Source organism: Camelina sativa, chromosome 1, assembly GCF_030686135.1.
Source record: "Camelina sativa cultivar CO46 ecotype springtype chromosome 1, ASM3068613v1".
Taxonomy (NCBI): domain Eukaryota; kingdom Viridiplantae; phylum Streptophyta; class Magnoliopsida; order Brassicales; family Brassicaceae; genus Camelina; species Camelina sativa.
Window position 1 is genome coordinate 1,526,029 of NC_141880.1, and position 23,573 is coordinate 1,549,601.

Genomic DNA, 23,573 nt, shown 5'->3' on the forward strand with positions numbered 1-23,573 from the left:
TAATGGAAAAGATGCAAAAACCACAAGGGTATAAACGATCTGTTCAGTATACTAAAAAAACGTAGTCATCCCCCTTCCCCCCCCCCCCCCCCCCCCCAACACACACACACAAACTCATTTATTTACCAAACTATGAAACACTGAATTCCCATAGGCTAGCTTCCTAAAAAATCGGCGAGGTCGTTCGAGGCCAAGAACGTAGCTGCCTCGTGGATCAAGAAACCAGTAAATGAAACCATGCAAGATGAAGAAGCCAGCTACTAAGAAAGGTATGATGGCTAATCCTCTCGATTTGGACAAAATCAGATACATTCCTGATACGAAGGCAGACGCCATGGCGATTAGCGACACAACCATTAACAGAGCAGACATGTAGAGGAATCGAGAGCGGGCACGAAACCCGTCTCTCGAAGCGTAGAACAAGAAATAGACTGTGGTGACAGAGAAGCAGAAGGCGATTGTGTCGAATACCAAGAAACATTTGAAACCTGGTTCGTCCATCAGTACAGGTGTACCATCATGTTTGTAACCGCCAGGTAACTGGAATGCTGCAGCAAACGCTACGGTTGCAACAAGAACTGCGACTAGAAGATGAACCTCATACATTGCACCATCATTTTCTGCACTGCTTACTTCACGATCTGCCTTCTCTTGCTTCTTCTTTGTCTCTATGTTCTGTTGCTGAGACGGTTGTTTGTAGTATCTTTGCAGTGAAACTTATCTGGAAACACCATAATTAAGACACATCTGTTAAGAGTAGAAAAAACCAATCCTTAAAAATCTGTGAGCATCTTCATTATTCAGCTAGTGTTGCGGTGAGTTACTATTTCAGCTTTGTTTCGGGCGCAACTCCTAACAGAGACAGACGTAACTAGACTCTATGTTCATACATCAATTAGGAGGATTCTTTTTTTATGGACTATGAACAAACCAAACCTTGATCTATGTACCTCTTGCTTGTGAGAGTAAAAAGAGTTCTGCAGCTGTGAAGTGATTACGGTTCATAACATATTTATCTACCCGCTTGTTACGTAAGAGAAGCAGCAATATGGAGTAGCATCTGTAAATAACCGATAGATGGAGAGGTGTGTTTCCATCTACATCGCTTTCGTTCAACAGATGAAGTGAAATCTCAGGCATCTTCTCTAGGATACAGTGAACGATTCCTCTTTGTCCTGATATGACTGCAGAGTGAAGAGATGTTCTGCCTTTACAATCAACTAGTTCCCAAACGTAAGGGCAGGTGCGAACAAGCTCTTTATATGCATCAATTTGACCAGTAGACGCCGCAAGATGAAGCGGACATTGTCCTTCCTTATCAGATATATAAGCAGCTGAGCTATCTTGTTGAAGCAAAAGTCGAGTTATTTCGGTTTTTCCTAGCCATACCGAATAACGAAGAGATGTCCATCCGATAACATCAACTGCTTTGATCATTTCTGGTCTTTTCTCCATCAATTTTCTCAAGAAACCTAACCAAAACTAAAAATTTAGGAATCCAAAATTGAAAAGTGAGTTGCAACTTAAGATATATATAGTATGACCAATCCACTCATTACCAAGTTGAATATTACCAGTTCTGACACTGTCGGAGTCCACAGCAGCGTGCAAGGCATTCATGCCTTTAGGACCTTTACAGGAGACCAAATGAGATACTTCCAAAATATGATCAGCAAAGTCGAAAAGCCCTCTTTCAATAGCCAAGTACAAAGGAGATACTATGTTGCTATTGGCCATACATAGAAATCTTGTGTCTTCTTCGACAAAGAACTTAGCAACATCGATATGTCCCTTCTTCAATGCAACATTTAAGGCTGTATCGTTTTGCTTGTTAGTACTCCTCAATAGCTGCTTCCGTGTGTCGGTTACTCCATTGCTTTCGACATCTGAAGTTACTTGATTGGCTGAGTTGACAAGAAGTTTCGAAACTTCAAAGGAACCGACACTAGCTGCCACGTGTAGAGGTGTGTCTCCATTGTTATTTTCTGTAAGGAGGAGTGATGGGAAGAGTTTAAGTATGGCTGCCGCGAAAGCCAACCTCTGATGCTTAGCTGCAATATGAAGAACGTTGTTGTTCTGTGGCGTTCTCTTTTCGACTTGTGATTGGTTAAATATTGCAGCATTAAGGAGATGGATGTCCCCTTTCGCTGCAGCATTAATCAATATCCAGTCCATGCTTCTGCAACCAAACACAGTACGTAAAAGTATCAAGAATATATATCTGAATATCTTATCTAGTGACCATAGAATGTTACACGAAAGTTATGTAGAATCTTGATTCAAATAAACTTACCAAAATCTACAAGTGAAGAGGATTTCTAGGAGAGAAAGGAGGAGCAGATTCAGACTTCTGCCATATCCACAAGTCTTCTGGTATTGTTTGGTTTAGTAGAAGTCGTTTCATATCTGTTTGGGTTAGTTGACTTCGCCCCTACGTCCACGTTTGTGAACCTCAGTTTTTATTTTTCTCATCCTTGATATCGTTTCATATCAAATGATATTACCTCTAACATCATATGAAAATGCAATTAAGATGATAGAACTCTCTTTTAAGAGAAACATTTCCTTTAAAAAAAAAGAGAGATTTATGAATGAGGTAGTGATTAATGAAAACGTTTGACCAAAGACAGCTTAGTAGTTAAAATTTATAAAGACAATATGGATTGATTGATTCAAGAACCCCGAGTGCTCGCTAATAACAACATATACTCGATTAGGCATCTAGCGTTCTCACTCTTTTGCTTGCAAGTAGTAAAAACATCCTAAAGAAACTTAAAAATCTTTCATCAGTAACCGTAGCCTCCTGAGCTGTAATCCGTAGCGTATCCTCCAGGCGGGTTTGTTGGAGCCGCTGCGTAGACTGAGCCATGTGTTGCGTATGGGTTGTAGCCTTGCTGCTCTGGTGCTACGGTTTGAGGCTGTGCTGGTGCCGGCGCTCCAGCTTCAGCCATGAAGTTCTGTCATAAACCACATTCGACAGTCAGATTTCATCGTCAAAAAACACCAGCTTCTGTCTCCTTTTTGCAAGATAAGAGGTTTTAAAGGTGACTATGGTTAAGAAATCTGGTGTGAGAATCTATGGGTACCTGAATAAGCTGCATAGCAGTTTGGACTTGTGAGCCAGTTCCGCTAACCTCAACGGTCATTTCACCAGGTACTCCCCTGGTTTCCTGAATGGTTACTGTTGCTCCACTAAGACGCCTAGTGTAGCTTATGTTTGAACCTGATGTCCCAATTACAGCATCTGCGTAAGACAGTGGAATCTGCATTTGCTGTGTAATTTGCTGTAAAAACAAACAAATCCCCACACCCGTCAGATTTCATATGATTTACTTACATACATACATTGCAGAAGATTGAACAGTTAACTTCTAAGAAATCAACTTCACCAATTACAGCGATTGGATGAATACCTGAGCGACCATAGGTGGGGCCGACGATACGTGCACATTCATAGAAGGCTCTCTCCCATATGCAGATATACCTTGGTGCGGCTGTTTCTCCATTGGAGGTTGACGCATCTCAGGAGGAGGATAGTAACTATCATGTCTAGGAGGTGGTTGCATGTATGGAGGTGGGTTGTGACCATAGCCTCCTCCGCCACCACTTGGGGGGTGACCTTGAGAAGGACCCCATGCCTGGTGTGGTGGTGGCATATGATCCATTTGGCGAGTTGGCTTTTGCATCTGTTTAAAAAAGCAGAGTTGAGAGACGAGTTTATAGAGACAAATGAGAAAAATTGCCAATGATCCAACGGAACAAAAGATAACCTGATTTTCAAAGAATGGGATGATGCTACGATCAACCAAGAACTTTCTGAGATGTGATGCAATCAGTTCCAAGGCTTTATGAACACTGGTTGGTTCCCCAGCAACTTCAACAACCCTATCGTCTTGAAGAGCAAAAACAGGCAAATCCTCTACACAAATCCGCCATAATAAATTTCAGTTAGAAAACCAATGGATGAGGAATAAATGAAACACACACCAAAACAAAAAGTTGAAATTATTCTGAAGATACAATATAAAATTACCAGTTGCCTTTATCTCTACATATAAGGGAAAAATAAGGAATAGTCCATAGCGTAAACGAAACCAAAAAACACAAAGCAAGAGAGAATTTTTTCAGCATGTAAATCGTGAAGAGAAGGAACCTGATCCAAGAACTCGGACTATACAACCGGATGCTTCTTGAATAGCTTTAACTGTTGCTCCCTGTTTTCCAATCAAACTTCCAGCCTGAGATGCTGGGACTAGTAATCTTGTTGACACCTTTGAAGCCGGAGGGGCCTGAGAAGCTTCACCATCCAAACCATCAACTATCCGCATGTGGACTCTAAGAAGGCCATCCATCGAAGGTGGTAGAGATGATTCGGGCTCTTCTTTACCAGAAACCATAACCTGCCGACAAAGAGGAAACAAGTAGACAACATTACCAAAAGAACTAAAACATTTCACAAACAGCGATCTTAGTTTCTATACCAATTATTATTTTGGTGCCATATTCTCAAATCTTAAAAAAAATCCCAAAGATGTACCGACTTAAATGCACTTTGACCAGTTAGATGTTTATTTCCTGTTATGAACTTTTAAAGTTTTTACCCATGGTGATTAGGTTATCGCCTTTTTAAGATGCAATAGCAGCCATTACCAATCTACTAGACTTAAAAAAAAAGCTCTTCCTAGACCCTTTTTCATGCAATCTTAAAATTTCTCTTTACTTAATTGTTGCCTAAACCATAACTCATCGTCCACATATTGTTACATCCGGTTAAGCAGGTCCTTGCATGCTGCAGAAAGTCTGCAACAAGACATCAATCATCCAGGTACTGAAGTTACCAGAAAGAATGCAGAGCTTCATAGCACTGAGGTTTATACAAGAAGAATCTTGCCTATTCGATAAACTTATCAGCACTTTGTAGTGCTCAAGGCTGAATCCTTGCCATCTGGCTTTGGTTCTTCGTATTTGAGACCTTATCGATGATTGAAATGTTGCCATAAAACTTGCAAGATAAAACCTGCACAGATTCATGGTGGTCACAGCAATAAAGGGGAACCCTACTCACATCTTATCAACTTCGACGATTAACTTCCTCCTTTCACTTGAAGGAGATAAGCAGGCCTGCTGGTTACTACACGCGACATAAGCTTAATTTACTAACTAAGGTGGTTTCGCTTGGTGCACTATATTCTTCAACACTTTTTTAGCAGCTCAGGATCATATCACTCAGCTCAAACTAGAACACTTTCCGACATGAATTGGTCATAACTTCTTTGAGTTGATGGGCTGTGCAGTTTCCTATCTGTTTACTTATATATTTATTGAGGTCAAGGGGAGAATATGCAAAAGGGTTGACTTTAACCTAAAAGTTAATGGCCTTATACATTTTTAACAAAAGCTAGAGCCTGAAAACTTTAGATCAGTGACTTATATAGCCAAAAAATGTAGATATTCTACTATATTAGTTTTCTTGTCATTAGGATTTATTTTAGTTTTGGTTCAAGAGCATTATTTGACTAATAGCTGCAACTCAATATAGCATGAAATGTAAAGGCAAGGAGTAAAGGATTAGAGACTCACAGCTCTTTCGGTTGTGCCTGGAGGACCATCAAGAATCTTTATTCGAGCCCTTGTCTCTTCAACTATTTTCTTAATGACATCACCTTTGCGACCAATGATGCTACCCACTTTCTGTGCAGGAACCAGCATGCGGAACACCGTCTCTCCGGGCCATCCCGGCCACCTCTTCTCCTCACCTCCAACTGTTGCCCCTTCATCAGGCTCTGATTGCTGTAGAGGCTCAAGATGCTCAGGGATTCCTTCTTCATCTTCTACTTTATCTTGCACATCATTACCATCGTGATCTTGTGCCACACCTTCCACCTGATACTGGGCATGATCATGAGCCTCGTCTTGCAACTGATACTGCTCCTGATCTTGTGGCTGGTATTGTAGGTCATCCTGCGGCTGATCTTGTGGCTGGTATTGTAGGTCATCTTGCGGCTGATCTTGGACTTCTTCATGAGCCAGGTCCTGCACATGGTATCCTTGAAACTCTAACTGATCTTGAACCTCGTACTGCTGGGGTTCAAGAGTCTGATCTTGTACCACGTACGGTGGAGGATCAAGAGTCGGATCTTGAACCTGGTATTGTTGGTGATCAAGTGTCTCATCATGAACTTGGTAAGGAATCCCATTATGCACCTCGTCTAACCCTTCATCTGGTACCTGATCTCCATTATGTGCAATAAAATTTTGCTGATCTTCAGCTTCAGCCATGACTGTAGCTCTGAAATAAAAACAAACATACACATAAGTCATGGTAGACATATACAAACAATAAAAGTTCACTGGAGAGATTTCACTTCCTCCTAAACGTAGACAAACTACTAAGCAAGTGTTGGGAAGAAAAATACGGCCAGAATTTAAAACAATGCATCACCAGCTTCGCCAAGAACATGCTAATTCAAAAAGTTAACATAGTAAGTATAATACATCTACTATCAGCTTCATATAAAAGGTGTCAACTTAAGCTAAGCTTATTTTGCAATAGCAAGAATCAAGGAGTTGAAGAAACTAGAGTGAGTATATCATAATACAAGATACAACTAAACCCAATAAAGTTCATAGGACTAAACAAGATTACTTTTAGCACAAACGAGAGCAACGCACAGATACAAACGGAACCCTCTAAATTTCGACCGGAGTATTTCGGAAACTCGAAATTTTTGATGGCCCGACTACAACAAGTTAATAGAAACCCTAGATTAACAGAGCAAATATATACAAACTCGGCGAGGAACCCTAGAATTGGCAATTAAAAAGCATAGCCTAAAAGCTTGAAATTAGGTTTAAAGTAAACATAGCGAACTTACGTGGTACCGATGGAACCTTCAAACGCTAGTAGAGAGATTAACGAACACTCGATTCGAAGGGGGTTCGGCGGAGAAAGAGAGAGATTCCGGTAACAATGGAGGCGGGTGGATATTATCTTAAAGTTGAGATCGAGAACTACTGCACTTTACTTTTATTAATTCCACTTTAGTCCTTCTATTTTTATCAGCTTCTCGTTTTATAAACGGTTCGCGACACAAGTTAGGCCGCATTTATATTGTAGTAAGTCCAATTTGTATGGGCCTTGCGTATGTTTATAAATAAGTTTTTATTTATTTAAATTTTGTATTAGTGTACTGTATTTAAATTTTGTATTGGTCCAATTTATATCGGTTTAATTTTTTTTTAATATATCATTGTTTCGCCTTTTTCGTTATAAAGAAATTTTTTTCCTTCATCATTTAATTGAACTAACCTCATTTGGCTTGATAATTATTAATAAATCTTTACATATAATCTCCCCTTAACCAGCTGTAACATTTATTAATTAGGAGGTGGTCACTTCATTGAAGATTTTAATTTAATCGTATTTAAGAGTTTAACTGTTAATAACTAGAATTAATTTCTTTATTGCCACACGTGTTGGTGTTTACTGCTTCGCATGTATTTAGTTTTCCTCAATTGAATTTTTCATTTTGTGCTATTTCTGCAAAAATTGTATGGAAAATATGTAATTTCGGAAGTTGGGAAAAAAATCATAGTAACATATTGATATGCATATTGTTCAAGATGCTAAACGGAAACAGAGAGTGAAGATTACTATATCTTGCTAAACAAACAATTACTATCATTCATAACTAGAGTATTATGTTCGATATGTCACACAAGAAACAAAAGCAGCAAAAAATAGTGTATAAGAGAAATCGTTTCCTTCTTCTGTGGTATCCCTCACAACCGCTTCCATATTAGACCTCAGTGGCGGCGGCAACTTCTTGCGCTTTCTCATCCGCCTGCGTCTCTGCATTAGCTATCTCCTCCGGGGTTTTACCGTTGGTCACTGGTGGCACCAATGAGTCAAACTTGTCTGATTTGCCCAACACTATCTCAATCTGCAACACATATACAGAAGTGAGTATATGGATCGCAATTAATAAAAGCTCATATATCATTATAAAATAGCACTTGCCTTGGCCTTCTGAACCATCCTTCCTTTGGTCTCATCTTTCATTTCCACAGTGGATGTTAACACCTCTGTTGTTTAACAGAATACAAAAACAGATTCTTGAATTAAAACGAAAGATAACGGTTTACACAATGATTGATGGCAAGAAAGAGAGTTTTAACTCACTCTTCTCTGTAGCCATTCCATTGTTCTTCAAAATCTCAGAAATTGTTACCACAGTGGTGATTGCTATATACACGAAAAGATAAGATCATAATCCAACCGATCTGAACACACATATCATATACAAAGATTAGGTTACAGTAAGAGTCTTTTACCCATTCCAAGTGCAGAAAGCTCAACCTCGTTGTATTGCTGAATGTACCTCTGTAACATACGACGGAGAAAAAAAAAATCAAACGCAATGCTAATCACATAAATAGCGGATTCTGCGATCTAGATCCAATCGTTAAAGATCGATTCAGGATCAATACGGATCTGATCTTGAAAAGTATAGATCTGATGGAGAAGTTAGGGTTACGATGATTACCTTGGCGAGGTTAACGTAGAAGAAGAGAGGCTTCTTGGTGTTGGAGACCTGGATCCTGTTCTTCTTGTGAGATTCAACAGTTGTGGCCGGAGTTAAAACGATGTTCCTCTCTGATGGGATAGGTGCCGGAGCCGGTGTTGCTACTTCCATCGCCATCTTCGATCGATCACTCTCTTCTTTCAAAATCCTCTTCGCTAACTTCTCTGTATCTCTCTCTCTCTCTCTATCTGATCTCTCGCGTGAAACGTTGTGTGATCGTTTCTGGGATTGGTGTTGTTTTGTTCTCGGGTAAATCAGAGAACCGTTGTGAGGCTTAACGGCATTTATATAGCAGTCGTAAAGCCAACGAAAGCGCGACACGTGTTCGTCTTCAAGCGGTTTGTTGACCGAGTAAGAGAGCGAATAACGGACTGGTTCACCTCGCTTCGAGTATTGTAAATGACCAGATTACCCCCGATGTTTGTGCGTCTTTTATCAATCTAATTGGGCCTGAGGTAGCTTATAGGGCCTTAGTTTCAATTAATATCTATTTTACTATTAATCAATATATTCGGGACCTCAATTTATTGTGTTTTTGCGAAATCATAATATGTACCTATAAAAGATACTGACTTTTACAATTTGATGGATAATATAAATGTTGATATAGTAATCATTTAATATGCGTTATGAATCGAATAAATAGAGAGATTTTTTTAAATGAACGGCTTTAATTAGATAATAATGTCAATGTTGAAGAATAGACCTTGGGCGACGATAAAGTCTATTATTATTATTTTAAATGGTGATTCACTTTATTTCAAAAGGGTCAGTTTCTTAATTTGATACTATAATACAGATACGGGTACGGGCTATCATCAAATTCAAATCATATACTATAATATTTTGTTATCTCTCCCCTTGTGTATATTAATAGTTTCAAATATCAACCCATTTCGTTGAATGATTTTGGTAGGCAAATAATAATAATAATATCTTTGATTCTGGGGACCAATTGTTAAATTTGTTGGACCAACCGACCGATTTGGCTTTTTCCTGGTTAAAGAATTTTGCCGCCAAAAGGAAGAACGAAGATTTGCTCTGATGTTTGAGTTGCGACGTGGGTCCTATGTTTGTTCCAGTTGCAGACGTGGGTCCGTCCTTGTACGTTTTATTCAAATCTGTATGTGTTTTGTTCTAAATTTCAAATTAAACATCAAAGGTGTTTATTGTGTTCTGTCGGAATCGGATGTTTCTAGCCTAGCAATTAATGTATTTTTCACTTTTTTATTTTTTTTTACATTAATGTATTTCTAGTTTAGCTTCCTCTTTTTTTTTTTCTTTTTCAAAGTAATAAAAATACTGAAATTGCAAGTAGAAGTATACAACGTTAAAGTAAAACGATGGAGGTAGGTCAAGAAAAGAGAGCCTCTCTTTTAGAGAGACGAAACTGAAAGTTTTTTTTTTATTGATAAAAAATCAAATAAAAGAGAAATAGGAACGGAAGCAAACAAAATCCTAACTTAAAGAAATAGAGATCTATAGGATCGACTGCTCTGATATCATAATAGATACATAAAATATTAAAGGAAGAATTGTATTAGACTCTTATAATTATAATATTACAACTTATGTTCTCTTATATATATAAGAGATTTCCTAAACTAAGATAATGTAAATGTAAATAATATATTTAAATAAATGTAAATATTCCTAAACTATATATTCTAGATTCTTCTCGATCTTCATAATTTACATATTATTGGGTTTGTCATCTCGACCGTCGATCTCGGTCGATCTCCGGTTTTTCATATCCCAATACTTATTAATTTTTGAATTTAAAGAATGTTTTGACTTTTTAGAAATAACTATTACTAAATTCCTTGTGTGTTGACAAAATTGTATAGTATTTTGTAAGTTTGTTGTGTTATTTAGTTTGAAAAAACAATGTGTGTGTGATTATTAGAGTTTTGACGTTTTAACAATGAAAAAGGCACACAAACGAATGTTATCTTAGTAAATTTGTTTGCGACATGGGGTCTTCTACGAGACTATGTGATGGAACCCGGGACAATGGCCAGCATACGGACACGGACGAGGACTGGAGCGCGCAAGGAACCAAGGATGCGACTGCGTCCGGAACTAGACGGCCCTCAACCCAAGCATCGAACCTGATGCCCGGAGCTACAACAAGGAGCCGGACCGCAGCTAGGACCGCAAGGAAGAAGTGCCTCACTTTTGCCCAAGCTTTCGTTCAAGAACAAGAGACGCTTGATCACGGACCCAACAGACAGCCGACCGAGGCTCTTCTAATGGTCTTCACCATCACCCAAGGGTGAAGACCTCCAAGTCATTAGGGGAATTAGTACTCTTTTTCCCACCTTGGGTTTTTCCCAATGGATTTACCAAGGGGGTTTTAATGAGGCTATGATCCCTAGTGCATGGCCATGACCAAGGACCACTTCGGCCACATGTCCATTCTATCCTTAGTTTAATTTCGCTTATGACCGTTGTCTTTTAAAACTATTTCCTGGACGCTGCGTTTTAGTTTTACTCACGTGTTTAGGGTTTTGAGAGTCCCCTTATATAAGCCACCCTATATAAAGGGCCTAGACCTTATCATGTAAAGGTAGACTATCAAGAATAAAGAACAAGAAGTTATCTTTCTCTCTCGTTTTCAGTGATTGAAACGAAACCCTAGAAGTTGCACGAACCGGGTTCGTTAGCTACTAGTTTGGCTGTATCGCAAGGAGATCCATCCCTTGTGTGTCGCTACCTCATTCCACGTCTATCCCCATCTATCCGAGAGCCAAACGAGTCGAGCATCTCCTCGCGAATCTCTCTCCATCCGTTCTTGTCGTTCCTTGGTGCCGTTTCCTTCCGTACATCGCTCCATCCGCCGATTCCATTCGTTCACGGCCCAACCGAGTCGTACTTCCGAATCGTTCCGCTGGGTTTGCTCCGTCCGTACGTCCGTGGTTCACGTCCGTAGTCCGGAGTCACATCACTATGACTCTAGTCTAGGCGTTCATAAGCTTATAATATAATTATAACTTAACAAAGCTGCAAAAAATTTAAACAAAGTAGCGAGGGAAAGTACAAATATTACTCTTGAGGTTTGAACTCGAAAAAGGTATGAAGCATTTCTATTACTGGTATCACGTTAGTGGAGAGGTGCGTTATTAAATAAGTTACTACAACAACAAGTCACATTGGTATTTATGGTTTTTATTAAATGAAAAGGTAATGGTCACATTGGCATCCGTCTTGTGACTTTAAAATCCGCCATGATTATTTATGAGTTTTAATTTCCTTATAAGATACTACTACTTCCACTGCTTAACAAATGATTACCGTTATTTTTTAAGAAAATAAATTTAACTCAAAAACTAATAGCCACATTTTATAAAATCAAACAAGATTTACATTTCCTACGAAGTCGTACGTTTTCAATGTTTACATCTTTAGGGTGTATCTATTTTTGTTTTTGAAGAAGCATGCGGTAAAAGCGCCAAGAAATTCCAAAAATTAAAGTAAACTGTTTCTTTTTTAAGAAGAAAAAAAAATTATTAGATTTGAAAAAAATGACGTTTGCCCAAAAATATATTCGAAAAAATGATAATTAAGTCCCAATAAATACTCAACAGCTTAAACAAATCAAACACAAATCCAAAATAGTCACCGCCCTCAAAGAAAAACAAAAGGAAAAAAAAAATCCATTTATTTTTTCTTGAGAGAGAGAGAGAGAACTTTGTTGTGGATAAAAAAGACATTCATTTCTATTTTGTCTGCAAAGAATTCTCACGGGCCATCGGAGAGAGGGAGACAGAGGTGGTGGTGCACAAGAATCCTTCTTCCTCTAATCCTCCTCCTACAAGATTTGTGTAAGTTGATACAAACACTTTTATTTTTGCATTTTTTTTTCGAATCAATTTTATCTTCTGTTTTTGGGTACACTCTTCTTCCTCACATTCTTGTTTTATCTGTTGCTTTCCCCTCATTATTTCCCATCTAGGTTTTTCAAATTTTACATTTTTTTGAAATTTTGACTCTTTCTTCATCTGGGTTGTTGTCTATGCGTGTTGGTTTTACTTTTGAATTCTTCTTCCTATGACTTTCTCTCTACAGTTTCCGCAATGTCATAACTTTGAACCAATCTCTGTTAATTACAATCTAACTTTGCAATGTCAGATTATATTAAAAAAAAAAAAAGTTGCAAACTTCATAATAAAGATGAGATTTTGTTGTTGCTAGGGTAGAGACTAGAGAGAGAGAGAGAGAAAGTTGAAGGTGTAGAAAAAACCTGAGATCTTACAAATTGAATTGAATCATTGGTGGTTGATATGTGCAGTGGAATGGGAAGAGAAGTTGTTGAGGTGCTTATGGACAGAAACGCTGACGTTTTAAGCGCTAGAGTTCATGTTGCTCCTAAGATAGCTGCAGAAGAGCCTGAGGAGGAATTTGAAGTCAAAGAATGCACAGAGGAGAAGTCTCTTTCTGAAAATTCACCTATTGTCGCATCTGCTGAGAGAATTGTAGCTCAAAAATCGCCTAAAACCCGTACTGGAAATGCAAAAGTTTCAAAGGTAATATATAACATCGGTTTTGAAAAAACTTGGAATTATAAATGCATTGTAGATGATAGGACTAGGAGATGTGTAAATGATCGAGGCCTAAAGCGAAAAAATTTCCTATTTCTTTATGTTTTTTGCAGCAGGATGCTTCTCTTCTCGCGGTGAGGAAGCCATTGCAACCCGAGATGAAGAAGCATATCGATGATGATGACAATTGCTCCATCGCTTCTTCGTATCCTTTACCTACTTTTATATCATTTAATATTACTTATGTATGTATCCGATGCTTAAGAAAACCACGATAACGTTACCTTAATGATATTTACTAAGTGTGGCAACTTCAATGAGGATGGGTAAGTCAGTGACTTATGGAAGTGCTCCAACGTTTAGAAGTGCTCAACGTGCTGAGAAGCGCAAGGAGGTTAGTAAAAATATTCAACCTTTCTGCTCCCTCAACTCAGTTTTAGATCAAATAAGCCCTAAAATGGGCACTCTCAATTAGTATTCCTTCCACTCTGTTCTGTTTACTGATTGAATTTCTTTGGTTTGGTCTGTGTGGTTTAGTATTACCAAAAGCTCGAGGAGAAAAACCAAGCGCTTGAAGCCGCAAGGAATGAGCTTGAACAAAGGCAAAAGGTAATGTACACATTTCTGGTAGATGCAGTTTTGTTTTTACTGGTTGTGAAGCTTCACTGATCTTAACGGTTTGCAGGAAGAACAAGAAGCGGCACTGAAACAGCTTAGAAAGAATCTAAAGTTCAAGGCTAAACCCGTCCCCAACTTCTACTACGAAGCGCCTCCTGCAAAACCTGAGCTCAAGAAGGTATGTTTCGAACTATAATAAAACTCTCTTTTTCTTCAGAGTCACTAGCATTGTTCTTGTATATAACTTATGTTATGTTTCTTTCTAGCAACCTCTGACGCGTCCCAAGTCGCCAAAACTGATCCTTTCTCGGAGAAAAAGCTTCAGCGACGCAATCACCTCATCTTCCCGTGAAGAGGTTCTGAAGACAGTCTCTAACCGGAACCGACACAGCACCGGAACAGTTCAGAACAAAGACGATCACAAGAGCATGAACGCCGATGCTGCCCACGAAAGCCCTCGATTCAGATCTGGCAAAGGCAAAGTTGGATTGAAACCAGTGAACGAGTGCGCTGAAGAAGCTTGTGAGGCTTGAAAAGATATGATGAACGGGTGGTGCTTTGTGTTGGTCTGTGTTTTTTACTCAAACTAACTTTGATCTTACCGGAGAAAAAATTTAAAATCAAAACAAAGACTCTTTGTTTTCCGGTTATTTCCGGTATATGTTTGGTTCACAATGTAACTTGTCTTTCTCAGTTTTAACTTTGTTGAAGGAACTCCTAAATCCTAATGTTGAAATTTGTATATTTTTTAGTGTTGTTGGATTTAAATTTTAGTAGCTAAGATTATTTACCGAAGTATTATCTAGTTGTTGATTAATTGTTAGATTAGTAAGATTGAAGTTGGTAAAGAAGAGAATCATAACCTAACAACAACCTTCTTCTGATATATCCAGAGAGCAAAGTAGCAAACCAGTGGGAAGCAAAACCGGTATCAAACAATTAACCTAAACCGGCAAAATCAAATAAAGAAACTCTAGAAAACCAAAACCAAACCGGCTAAAATCGATAAACCTAACCAACCGCTAGCAGTTTCCCGGCCGCCCCTTGAACGATGACCACCGTGGTGCGATCCGGCGCCATAAATCGGAATCGGACGTATTCCTCCTCCTCTACCAGGAATCACTCGATCGCCACCGCCATTTCCGCGTGATCCTCCGCCAATACCTCGTCCTCCTCCGCTGAAGCCGCCTCCACCTCTGCCTCCGCCTCCACCTCCTCCTCCGCCTCCCTTCTTAACAACGACGGCTAATTCCGTTAAATTCCGGGAGATCACATCACCTTCCGGCTTCGATTCGACTTCTTGAACCGGGGGATTGTCATGGTTTGGATCAGCGGAGGCTAGAGTTGTTGAAGATGCAGAGATCGCATGAGCAACGCGGCGTTGCAGATGGAGAAAGATAAGAAAGTAAAAAACCAAAGATGCTTTCTTTAAATCCATTATTGGGCGTTCGTGTTTCTTTCTGTTTCTGTCTCTATGTGAATTCTTGATTTATTCACCGAATTATAAAGAACCGCGTGATTAATAGTATCAATTAAATTTACTCTAATTTGAATATCTGAATGCATATTTTAGTATTACCTTTTCTGATTAATTAGAAAATACTTGTTTAGACCCTCATTTGTGTCTTTTTTTGGTCTTAAAACTCTTATTAATCATATCATAAGTGAACATCTAAAATCTAAAATAAAGTACAAAGAGAGGGTAAAACAGTAATTTAGGGCTCCGAAATATTTTAAAAATGGATAACACAACAGATAAGTCAAGGGATTAAATCTTAGCCTCCCTCCAAAATTAAACCATGGCCACTTCTTTATTTCCTCTGTCTTCTTCGTTTCTTCAACCTCTGAGACTCAAAACCCTAGCTAAACCCAGGAGCCCTGACTTATCAACCACCACAAGAAAGATCACAACAACATGCGATTCCCAGAAGAACACTGGGAAATCGAACCCAAGCAGCAGAAACCCTAATTTTCAGAAACGGCGTCAATCCTCCTCCAAGTATGGAACTTCTAGAAGGTCGATCCTCAAGAAATCCTTCTTACAAGAACAAGTTAATTTCACCGCACGGATCTCCGATGATCCCCACGTGGCGATTATCGGCGGTGGAATGGCGGGTTTGGTCTGCGCATTGAACCTGGAAGCTCGTGGCGTCCAGTCCACTGTTTTCGATACGGTTCGTTCGTCAATTTGGTTCCTTTTGGATACTTTCTAATCTGAATTGACGTTTGGTATTATGGGTACTGTGAAAATTTTGGTTTTTAAGTGTTTTTGCTGTTGTAATTTCACTTCAAAATCCAAGCTTTAGGAGTTCAAATTGTGTGTTTTGTTTATGTCACTTATGTAGGGGATACATGGTTTAGGAGGAAGGCTTGGAACAAGGATTATTGAACCACAGGGACTAGTTTTCGATCACGCTGCTCAATTCTTCACTGCAAATGATTCTCGTTTTGTTCGATTGGTTGATGGTTGGTTAGAGAAAGGACTTGTTCGAGAGTGGAAAGGTGCTGTGGGAGAGCTTGAAATCGGAGGTAGCTTCTCACAGTTTCCTTCATCATCACCTCCGAGATATATTGCTGCTAATGGTATGCGATCTCTTGCTGATTCGTTGCTTTTACAGGTAAGATGTGTTATCTCTCTTCAGAAAAAAAATTGAGTCTTTTTAAGATTTGTATGAGATGAAAGTAAGTAATAATGGTTGATTGGTTGCAGAGTCAAATGGTGGATTTGGTGAGGCCTTGTTGGATAAGTAAGTTGGAACCACTTAATGGGATGTGGCATTTAAGTGAGAATGGAACACCTCGTGGTCAGTTTGATGTCATAGTCATTGCTCATAATGGTAAGAAAGCGTATCAGTTTCTCTCTTAATAGCTTCAGATGCTTTGTTATGTTTTCTTATTATACAAATGGTTCACCTTTTTTGTTCAGGTAAATGTGCGAATCGCTTGCTTTCAGCATCAGGCTTGCCCTTAGTTGCAAAACAGATGAAGGTAGAAAATATCTAGCGGGACAGAAACTTTTAAGTCATATGGCCTCTTTTGATACAATCCTCTTTTTTTTCTTTTGTTTTAGAAACTGGACCTCAGTTCAATATGGGCACTATTAGCAGCGTTTGATGATCCTCTTCCTACAGTGAACTTCGAGGGAGCGTTTGTGAAAGGAGTAGAATCTTTGTCTTGGATGGGAAATAACTCTGCAAAGCTTGAGAATGGCCGATCTCCACATTGTTGGACTTTTTTCAGTACTGCTGCATATGGGAAACAGAATAAAGTTCCTCAGGTTAGTTTCTTCAAAGCTATAAAAAAATTGTCAAAACTGCAGAAATCAATCAAATTGTTTACCTTCCTCTCTTCCTCATAGGAAAACATCCCGACGGTCACGGCAGACAAAGTTAGAACTGGTATGCTTCAAGGTGTTGAAATGGCATTGGGCTTGCCTGAAGGCTCCCTTCCTAAACCGGTTTATACGCGTCTCCAGCTATGGTAAGTGAAACTTGTCTTAACAGTGCTAAAATGTTTGAAGATTTGTGGTGTGATTCAATATTTTATATATACAGGGGAGCAGCTCTGCCGAAGAACACTCCTGCAGTTCCATGTATATTTGATCCACAAGGCCGTGCTGGTATATGCGGCGACTGGCTTCTAGGTTCTAACTTAGAATCCGCGGCTTTAAGCGGTGCAGCTTTAGGAAACCATGTAAGAAGCTTCCCTTGACTCGTCTTAAAACAAAACAAAAATCTGTGTTCTTGTCTTAATTTGCGGATTCCAGAGAAAAGATACCAAATATGTTTTGTTATTTTACTCCTCTTCTTTCCCCTGCAGATTGCGGAATTCTTGCAGAATGGTGATGCTAGTCCTGAAGAATTTGCAATCGGTTTACATGATAGGTTAAGTCCTCTTGCTGGTCATGATATTGGACAGTTTCCTGGTCTAACATCAGTTGGAGAAAAAGAAGAAGCTAATGCATATCAACTTCTGTGAATACATAAGTCTACTTTCACTTAACCAAGAAGCAAGAGACATTGATGCAAAGAAGTCTCGGAAAAGCTTACAGTGTCTTTAGCATTCCACTTGCATTCTTCAGCCTTCTTCTCTGGTGGGCTAAACCATGACCGATTTGATATGCTCTATGAAAATATCAAAAGAAGCAGCTGAAAGTTTTGTTTAGGCTCTACAATCAATGGAAATAGCGAAAGTGTATTCAATTGTATCAGTATGACAGTCTTTTTTTACTCTTTGGTGTTGTCATAAGGATTTCCATTACAGCAGAAAAATAAAAGAGTACCTTTCTGTTAAGTTTGTAAAATAGAAGGTTTGACTTGCAAATTCATAAAACGGTTTACTCAGGAATTGGTATCGCCCTGAGTAAGGTAGGCCTAGGGACTAGGGTTTTCAGAGTTTGAAAAGACGAAATAGTGAGAGAGGAATTGAAAAAAGCGAGCCATCATGAAGAAAAGGGGAAGGAAGTGTAAGAATACAGAAGAACAAAGAGATGAAGAACACGACCCGTGTTCCATCATTCCTCTGGAACTTAAAGTAGAGATTCTCATGAAACTGCTGCCGGAATCCATAGCAAGGCTAGGTTTCGTTTCGAACCACTGGTCATCGATCATCCGCGGCAAAGACTTCACCGACTTGTACCAGACTCGATCTTCGTCACAGCCGCGTCTTCTTTTCGCTGTCTACCGTCGCAACACGCAGAAGCACTTCTTTCACTCCTGCTCTCAGGAGGACCCGTCTTCTGATCATAGTAGGGTCAGTTACACTCTCAATTCGGATCTACGGTACTGTTTTAATCCACCCATCGGCGGTTTCATCTTTGGTCGAAACGGTACTAAAGCGATCATTGGAAACCCTAGTACTGGTCAGTTTGTATCTTTGCCTAGGGTTAAAACGAACAGAAAGAACATATTCTCTGTTTTTGGATACGAACCAGTTAATGATCTATACAAAGTGTTGTGCATGACGGTGATCACTAAACGTGGATCACAAAGCTTCAAGTGGGAAGATCCTTTCTATGAGGAGCCTATGACAGAGGAGCATCAGGTTTTAACGGTAGGACCTAAACAAAAATGGAGAATGCTCGAATGTAAGTTTATCCATCGTCATCATTCTGGATCTCCAGGGATATGCAGGAATGGGGTTGTGTATTATCTAGCTTCTCTCAACGATGAAAAATCTCTAGTAAGCTTCGATCTTAGATCTGAGGACTTTAATGTCAGTAAGCTACCTGAGGATTATATACTACAACAGTTTGGTAATTTGGTGAACCACAGTGGAAAGATAGCTATAGTGTGTCATGGATACAGCGGTCCAATGGACCTATGGGTTCTTGAAGATGCAACCAAAGAAGAATGGTCAAAATTTGCTGCCGTGATCCCTTCTATTAAAGATATATATGGGAATGATCAAAAGGTCATGTTCTGCGGTATACTTGCTACCGGTGAGACTATACTTGCACCGATCCCATCCCCTAACCCGTTCTTTTTTATCTGTTACGATCCCAAGGAAAAAGATGCCAGAAAAGTTGTGATTGAAGGAATTGGGGATGACTCTGCTGTTATCCGAGTCTTTTTCGATCATGTAGAAAGTCATATGGTTCTGCCAAAGGTACGTTAAGTTGTTGACAACTAGCTAGTTCTTTCGGTGTTGCCCCAACTTCTCTTTTCATTTCTAGGATAGTAGTAGTTTAAGAATCTTCCTTATTACTCGAATTGAGAGACATATTCTAGTCTTTGGTTAATGGTTCTGTATGCTTGCGGATTATGCGAATGCAATTGCTATGTACTAAACTTAATTAATTATTGATACGCCGATCCAAGTTTAGTTTTATTGTCATAAACACAACCTTAAATGTACAGTCCTGAATAGTGACTAGCGAATGCACACGGGATAAATTAGAATGGCCGTAAAAAGATAGGGTTTTATTTGCAAATCCTTGAAAAATCGATAAACATATTATCATAATTAGGGTTTCGTATTTGTTTTTAATTGTCGGCGAAGATATTATATAATTAGGGCTTAAGATTTAATAGCGAAACAGGGAAGACGAATTGAGAAACGCGCGATGAAAAGGGTCAGGACGAAAGAGACGGTCGGGGACAGTCGAAAACGTTCAAAGAAACACGATGAAACCCATTCGTTTCCTTTTATACCTCAGGATCTGATAGTACAGATACTTCTGAACATTCCGGCCAGATCAATAGCTAGGTTCGTCATCGTTTCAAAAGAATGGTTTTCGATAATCCGCAGCCAAGATTTTACCAAGTTGTACCTGATTCGATCTTCGACTCGGCCGCGTCTTCTATTCTCAGTCTACTACAATCATCACTACATGCAGGGGGAGCAGTTCTTACAATCCTTCTCCCAGCAAGATCCATCTTCTGATCATCATCAGAGAGTTTACGTAACTTCCCATAACAATCATTTGCATGGCTTTTCTCCACCAGTCCGCGGCTTGATTTGCCGTCTATGTGATACTAAAGTGATAATTGGAAATCCTAGCACGGGCCAGTTCTTACATTTACCTAGAGTGAAAACACATAGAAGAGGTCTATTCTCCTTTTTCGGATATGATCCGGTGAATGATGTATACAAAGTCTTGTGCATGACGGTACTACGTGGTCGTCAAAGCCGTGGATCACGATATGTGTCCCAGGAGCATCAAGTCTTCACTCTAGGACCTAAACAAAAATGGAGAAAGATCAAATGTAAGCGGTCCCATCTTCCTCCTCCTTATACTAGAGGGATATGCATAAACGGGGTTGTGCATTATGTTGCTTGGATCGGATATGCAATATATATTTAGTACGCTTCGATCTGAGTTCTGAAGACTTTAGTTTCATTAAGCTACCTCAATATACCGACTGCCTAGTGAACCACAACGGAAAGATTGCTTTAACGAAGCCGTTTATGTTTAGCAGTAAACTTGACATATGGGTTCTGGAAGATGCAAGCCAAGGAATATGGTCAGAAGTTTCTCTCCTGATTCCTTCTTGGACAGATTTAGTTGGGAATAATGATTTCGTGTTCAAGGGTACACTTAGTCCTTAGTACCGGCGAATTTATTTGCACCGCTCAGGTTCAATCCCATGAACCTGGTCTATTTGATCAGCTTCAATCTTAACGATAACACCGCCAAAAAAGTTGTGGTTGAAGGAGTTGGAGATGACTCTACTTATCGCGAAGTCCATTTGGATCATGTAGACAGTCCTATGTTTCTGTCACATGTAAGATAAATCATTTGGTGATGCATCATGCATGCCTTTCATTTTGTGTTGAGGGCTCAGAAATTTTGATTTTTCTTTGAAGAGGACAAAGTCTTTTGGGTTTGCTAGTTTGATCTTTGATCTTAAATAATGTTGTGTGTAATGTTTTCTTCGATTGATTCAGATAAGCCCACAGGCTTTCACCTAATTAGTATCCATTATCCACTTGTTGGTGGTTTAAACGACTGAGATCGATCTAACATGCCATAACCTTATATAATGGGGATCTCCTGCAGAAATGGTGATGCTACTCCGGAAGAGTGTAATCGGTTTGCATGATTGGTTGGTTATAAGTCCTATTCATGGCCATAATATCAAGCAGTCCCGTGGTTTAACATCGGTGGGAGAGAAAGATTAAAATGTATATCAACTTCTGTGAATAAACTAATGTACTGTTACTTGACAAAGAAGCAAACATCATATTGATACAGAGACGTTTAGCTAAGGTACACAGCGATTTCAGTTTCCATGCACTTACAGGACTTCAACATTTTCAAACTTCTTTGTTGGTTGAAATATATAACAAGAACCAGCTTAATCTGCGTAGTTATTAAAGTTAATATATTGCAAAATGCAATAGGAATAGTAGTGTATTTTCCATTGCACGACAGTCTTTAGTGCAAAAATGTCTTTGTGACAAAACTTAATTATGATTATGATTATGATTTTTCAGTCAAAATTTTAAACTAAGATCACCACATTTGTATATATATACAAGGGATATATATTTGCAAATCCCTAAAATAGGTAAAATACATTAGGATTAAGATTGAGAGTAGAAAAGAAGGAAACAAGGGAGAGACAGGAAGCGAGAAACGCCATGAAAAGGGTCAGGAGGAAATGTTCAAAGAAACGAGAATTGGAAGAAAGCGATAGATTAGATCCGTTAACGATTCTTCCTCTGGATCTGATTGTAGAGATTCTCTTTAAACTTCCGGCCAGATCCATAGCCAGGCTCATCTTCGTTTCAAAGATTTTATCAAGTCGTACCTGAATCGATCATCGACTCGGCCGCGTCTCCTTTTCATTGTCTTCGCTTACTACACGAATGAACAGTTCATACAATCTTGTTCCCAAGAAGATCCATCTTCTGATCACCATAGGTTAAACATAACTCCGGATCGGCGTAATTTGTATGGCTTTTCTCCACCCGTCCGCGGCTTGATCTGCCGTCAAATTGATACTAAAGTGATGATTGGAAACCCTAGCACGGGACAGTTCTTAACCTCTTACCAAGGGTCAGATCTACGAGAAGGGGTTTATTCTCCTTTTTCGGATATGATCCGGTAAATGATGTATACAAAATCTTGTGCATGACGGTACTACAAGGCAGCCAAATACGTGAATCGCAAGTTGTGTCCGAGGAGCATCAAGTTTTCACTCTAGGACCTAAACAACGATGGAGAAGTATCGTATGTAAGCATCCTCATCTTCCTCCTCGTAATACTAGAGAGATATGCATAAATGGGGTTGTTTATTATTCTGCTTGGATCAGAAGTGAAGGATCTTTGATAAGCTTTGATCTGACATCTGAAGAGTTTAATGTCATTAAGTTACCTGAGGTGGATATCCGAGTACCCCTAGTGAAGTACAATGGTAAGATAGCTTTGTCGTGTCAGTACCCAAATGGTAAATTTGACCTGTGGGTTCTGGAAGATGCTAGCAAACAAGAATGGCCAAAAGTTTCACTCGTAGTTCCTTCTTGGACAGATTTAGTTGTTGGGGGTCGTTATTTAAACTTCAGGGGTACACTTAGTACCGGCGAGCTTATATTTTCACCGCAGCCTTGCCGGAACCCGTTGTATTTGATCAGTCTCGATCTTAAGGAAAACAATGCCAAGAAAGTATTGGTTGAAGGACTTGGAGATAAATTTCCTAATCTCGAAGTCTATTTGGATCATGTAGACAGCCCTATGGTCCTATCGAATGTAAGTTAATCATTTGGTACGTTGCCTTTCATATTTAAGATCTCGGAAGACAATAGTAGTTTTGCGTGGAGCTGACTGACAAGGACGTTTGATTTTCTTATTTGATTCACATTTCTTTTTCTATATTTTTTTTCATTCAAATTAATTTAAAGAGGAATAAGAGTTTTGTGTTGGCTAGTAGAGCATGGATTCTTTATGATCATTTGTTTTTTTTCTTTTGGAGCTTTGACTTCATAAATAATGTCACGTATAATGTATATGTTAACCTTTTCTGATTCGGATAAGCCCACAGAGTTTTTTACCTATTCAACATATCCCATGTGAATCCCTAAGTCATGTCAAAGTGGAATAGACAAATGATAAATCAGAGCTAAAAAGAGCGGTTTCTTGAACTTAATAGTCATTGTTATTATAATCTGAAGAGTAGACGCAAAAAGAACAGGCATTGTTGTACTCTGTTCCATCAGGTTCACCTTGCAAATCTCAAAATACTAAACACCAAGGGATAAATTGGAATGGCCTTGAAAAGTAATTTCTTGAAAATGTTAGGGATTTATTAATTTGCAAACCTCTTAACAAATCGGTAAAGATATTAGGGTTTCGCTTTTGTTACTTCTTTTCTTTAATTTATATCGT

At 39.0% G+C, this 23,573-nt stretch overlaps 6 protein-coding genes and 3 pseudogenes across 11 annotated transcripts; 5 read left to right on the forward strand and 4 right to left on the reverse strand.

Moving 5' to 3' along the window:
* Positions 1–27: 27 nt before the first annotated feature.
* Positions 28–2,425, reverse strand: LOC104702743 (protein ACCELERATED CELL DEATH 6-like; annotated as a pseudogene). The gene is made up of 4 exons (XR_015561607.1): positions 2,294–2,425; positions 1,575–2,179; positions 921–1,472; positions 28–716 (listed from the first exon to the last, which is right to left on the reverse strand). The product of XR_015561607.1 is annotated as a protein ACCELERATED CELL DEATH 6-like (transcript).
* A 159-nt stretch (positions 2,426–2,584) lies between these two features.
* On the reverse strand, positions 2,585–7,083 carry LOC104702507 (flowering locus K homology domain). Of its 3 annotated transcripts, XM_010418400.3 has the most exons (7): positions 6,876–7,083; positions 5,581–6,289; positions 4,154–4,400; positions 3,771–3,919; positions 3,414–3,686; positions 3,087–3,284; positions 2,585–2,957 (listed from the first exon to the last, which is right to left on the reverse strand). In XM_010418400.3, the coding sequence occupies exons 2-7, from the start codon at positions 6,277–6,279 to the stop codon at positions 2,787–2,789; spliced, it is 1,737 nt and encodes a 578-aa protein (XP_010416702.1). In that variant the 5' UTR covers positions 6,280–6,289; positions 6,876–7,083; the 3' UTR covers positions 2,585–2,786. The 3 variants fall into 3 exon arrangements, with proteins under 3 accessions (XP_010416702.1, XP_087313883.1, XP_087313848.1); XM_087457757.1 differs by lacking the exons at positions 5,581–6,289; positions 6,876–7,083 and adding an exon at positions 4,892–5,017; XM_087457722.1 differs by lacking the exons at positions 5,581–6,289; positions 6,876–7,083 and adding an exon at positions 4,839–5,017.
* Positions 7,084–7,577: 494 nt separating this feature from the next.
* Positions 7,578–8,908, reverse strand: LOC104702836 (uncharacterized protein At2g34160-like). Its single transcript, XM_010418790.3, has 5 exons — positions 8,547–8,908; positions 8,335–8,383; positions 8,183–8,245; positions 8,021–8,085; positions 7,578–7,943 (listed from the first exon to the last, which is right to left on the reverse strand). Exons 1-5 carry the CDS (start codon positions 8,700–8,702, stop codon positions 7,800–7,802), a joined length of 477 nt encoding a protein of 158 aa, XP_010417092.1. The 5' UTR covers positions 8,703–8,908; the 3' UTR covers positions 7,578–7,799.
* A 2,248-nt stretch (positions 8,909–11,156) lies between these two features.
* LOC104702935 (protein WVD2-like 1) lies at positions 11,157–14,488 on the forward strand. 3 transcript variants are annotated; one of them, XM_010418900.3, is made up of 7 exons: positions 11,157–12,409; positions 12,877–13,111; positions 13,240–13,331; positions 13,430–13,520; positions 13,664–13,735; positions 13,812–13,922; positions 14,011–14,488. In XM_010418900.3, the coding sequence occupies exons 2-7, from the start codon at positions 12,881–12,883 to the stop codon at positions 14,275–14,277; spliced, it is 864 nt and encodes a 287-aa protein (XP_010417202.1). In that variant the 5' UTR covers positions 11,157–12,409; positions 12,877–12,880; the 3' UTR covers positions 14,278–14,488. The 3 variants fall into 3 exon arrangements, with proteins under 3 accessions (XP_010417202.1, XP_019099863.1, XP_019099861.1); XM_019244318.2 differs by having other exon boundaries at positions 13,243–13,331; XM_019244316.2 differs by lacking the exon at positions 11,157–12,409 and having other exon boundaries at positions 12,869–13,111.
* A 115-nt stretch (positions 14,489–14,603) lies between these two features.
* Positions 14,604–15,281, reverse strand: LOC104703032 (uncharacterized). The gene has a single exon (XM_010418997.3). The coding sequence runs from the start codon at positions 15,180–15,182 to the stop codon at positions 14,718–14,720; it is 465 nt and encodes a 154-aa protein (XP_010417299.1). The 5' UTR covers positions 15,183–15,281; the 3' UTR covers positions 14,604–14,717.
* A 180-nt stretch (positions 15,282–15,461) lies between these two features.
* LOC104703120 (uncharacterized) lies at positions 15,462–18,037 on the forward strand. The gene is made up of 8 exons (XM_010419103.3): positions 15,462–15,918; positions 16,090–16,362; positions 16,455–16,581; positions 16,671–16,732; positions 16,815–17,021; positions 17,103–17,224; positions 17,299–17,437; positions 17,564–18,037. Exons 1-8 carry the CDS (start codon positions 15,544–15,546, stop codon positions 17,720–17,722), a joined length of 1,464 nt encoding a protein of 487 aa, XP_010417405.1. The 5' UTR covers positions 15,462–15,543; the 3' UTR covers positions 17,723–18,037.
* A 106-nt stretch (positions 18,038–18,143) lies between these two features.
* On the forward strand, positions 18,144–19,562 carry LOC104703209 (F-box/kelch-repeat protein At3g04660-like). Its single transcript, XM_019244325.2, has one exon. The coding sequence runs from the start codon at positions 18,188–18,190 to the stop codon at positions 19,358–19,360; it is 1,173 nt and encodes a 390-aa protein (XP_019099870.2). The 5' UTR covers positions 18,144–18,187; the 3' UTR covers positions 19,361–19,562.
* A 246-nt stretch (positions 19,563–19,808) lies between these two features.
* On the forward strand, positions 19,809–20,979 carry LOC147949447 (F-box/kelch-repeat protein At3g04660 pseudogene; annotated as a pseudogene).
* An 838-nt stretch (positions 20,980–21,817) lies between these two features.
* On the forward strand, positions 21,818–23,221 carry LOC104703363 (F-box/kelch-repeat protein At3g04660 pseudogene; annotated as a pseudogene).
* Positions 23,222–23,573: the final 352 nt, after the last annotated feature.

Excerpts from the sequence above, each read along its gene's own strand:
- LOC104702507 (XM_010418400.3), bottom strand. The coding sequence starts at position 6,279 with ATGGCTGAAGCTGAAGATCAGCAAAATTTTATTGCACATAATGGAGAT. Across the intron at positions 3,920-4,153 it reads AGTCCGAGTTCTTGGATCAG|AGGATTTGCCTGTTTTTGCT; the intron begins GTTCCTTCTCTT and ends GGATTTGTGTAG. Across the intron at positions 3,687-3,770 it reads TCCCATTCTTTGAAAATCAG|ATGCAAAAGCCAACTCGCCA; the intron begins GTTATCTTTTGT and ends TTTTTTAAACAG.
- LOC104702836 (XM_010418790.3), bottom strand. The coding sequence starts at position 8,702 with ATGGCGATGGAAGTAGCAACACCGGCTCCGGCACCTATCCCATCAGAG. Across the intron at positions 8,246-8,334 it reads GCTTTCTGCACTTGGAATGG|CAATCACCACTGTGGTAACA; the intron begins GTAAAAGACTCT and ends TCGTGTATATAG. Across the intron at positions 8,086-8,182 it reads TGGAATGGCTACAGAGAAGA|AGGTGTTAACATCCACTGTG; the intron begins GTGAGTTAAAAC and ends GTTAAACAACAG.
- LOC104702935 (XM_019244316.2), top strand. The coding sequence starts at position 12,869 with ATGTGCAGTGGAATGGGAAGAGAAGTTGTTGAGGTGCTTATGGACAGA. Across the intron at positions 13,332-13,429 it reads AATTGCTCCATCGCTTCTTC|TGTGGCAACTTCAATGAGGA; the intron begins GTATCCTTTACC and ends ATATTTACTAAG. Across the intron at positions 13,736-13,811 it reads AGCTTGAACAAAGGCAAAAG|GAAGAACAAGAAGCGGCACT; the intron begins GTAATGTACACA and ends AACGGTTTGCAG.
- LOC104703032 (XM_010418997.3), bottom strand. The coding sequence starts at position 15,182 with ATGGATTTAAAGAAAGCATCTTTGGTTTTTTACTTTCTTATCTTTCTC.
- LOC104703120 (XM_010419103.3), top strand. The coding sequence starts at position 15,544 with ATGGCCACTTCTTTATTTCCTCTGTCTTCTTCGTTTCTTCAACCTCTG. Across the intron at positions 16,582-16,670 it reads CATAGTCATTGCTCATAATG|GTAAATGTGCGAATCGCTTG; the intron begins GTAAGAAAGCGT and ends TTTTTTGTTCAG. Across the intron at positions 17,438-17,563 it reads GTGCAGCTTTAGGAAACCAT|ATTGCGGAATTCTTGCAGAA; the intron begins GTAAGAAGCTTC and ends TTTCCCCTGCAG.
- LOC104703209 (XM_019244325.2), top strand. The coding sequence starts at position 18,188 with ATGAAGAAAAGGGGAAGGAAGTGTAAGAATACAGAAGAACAAAGAGAT.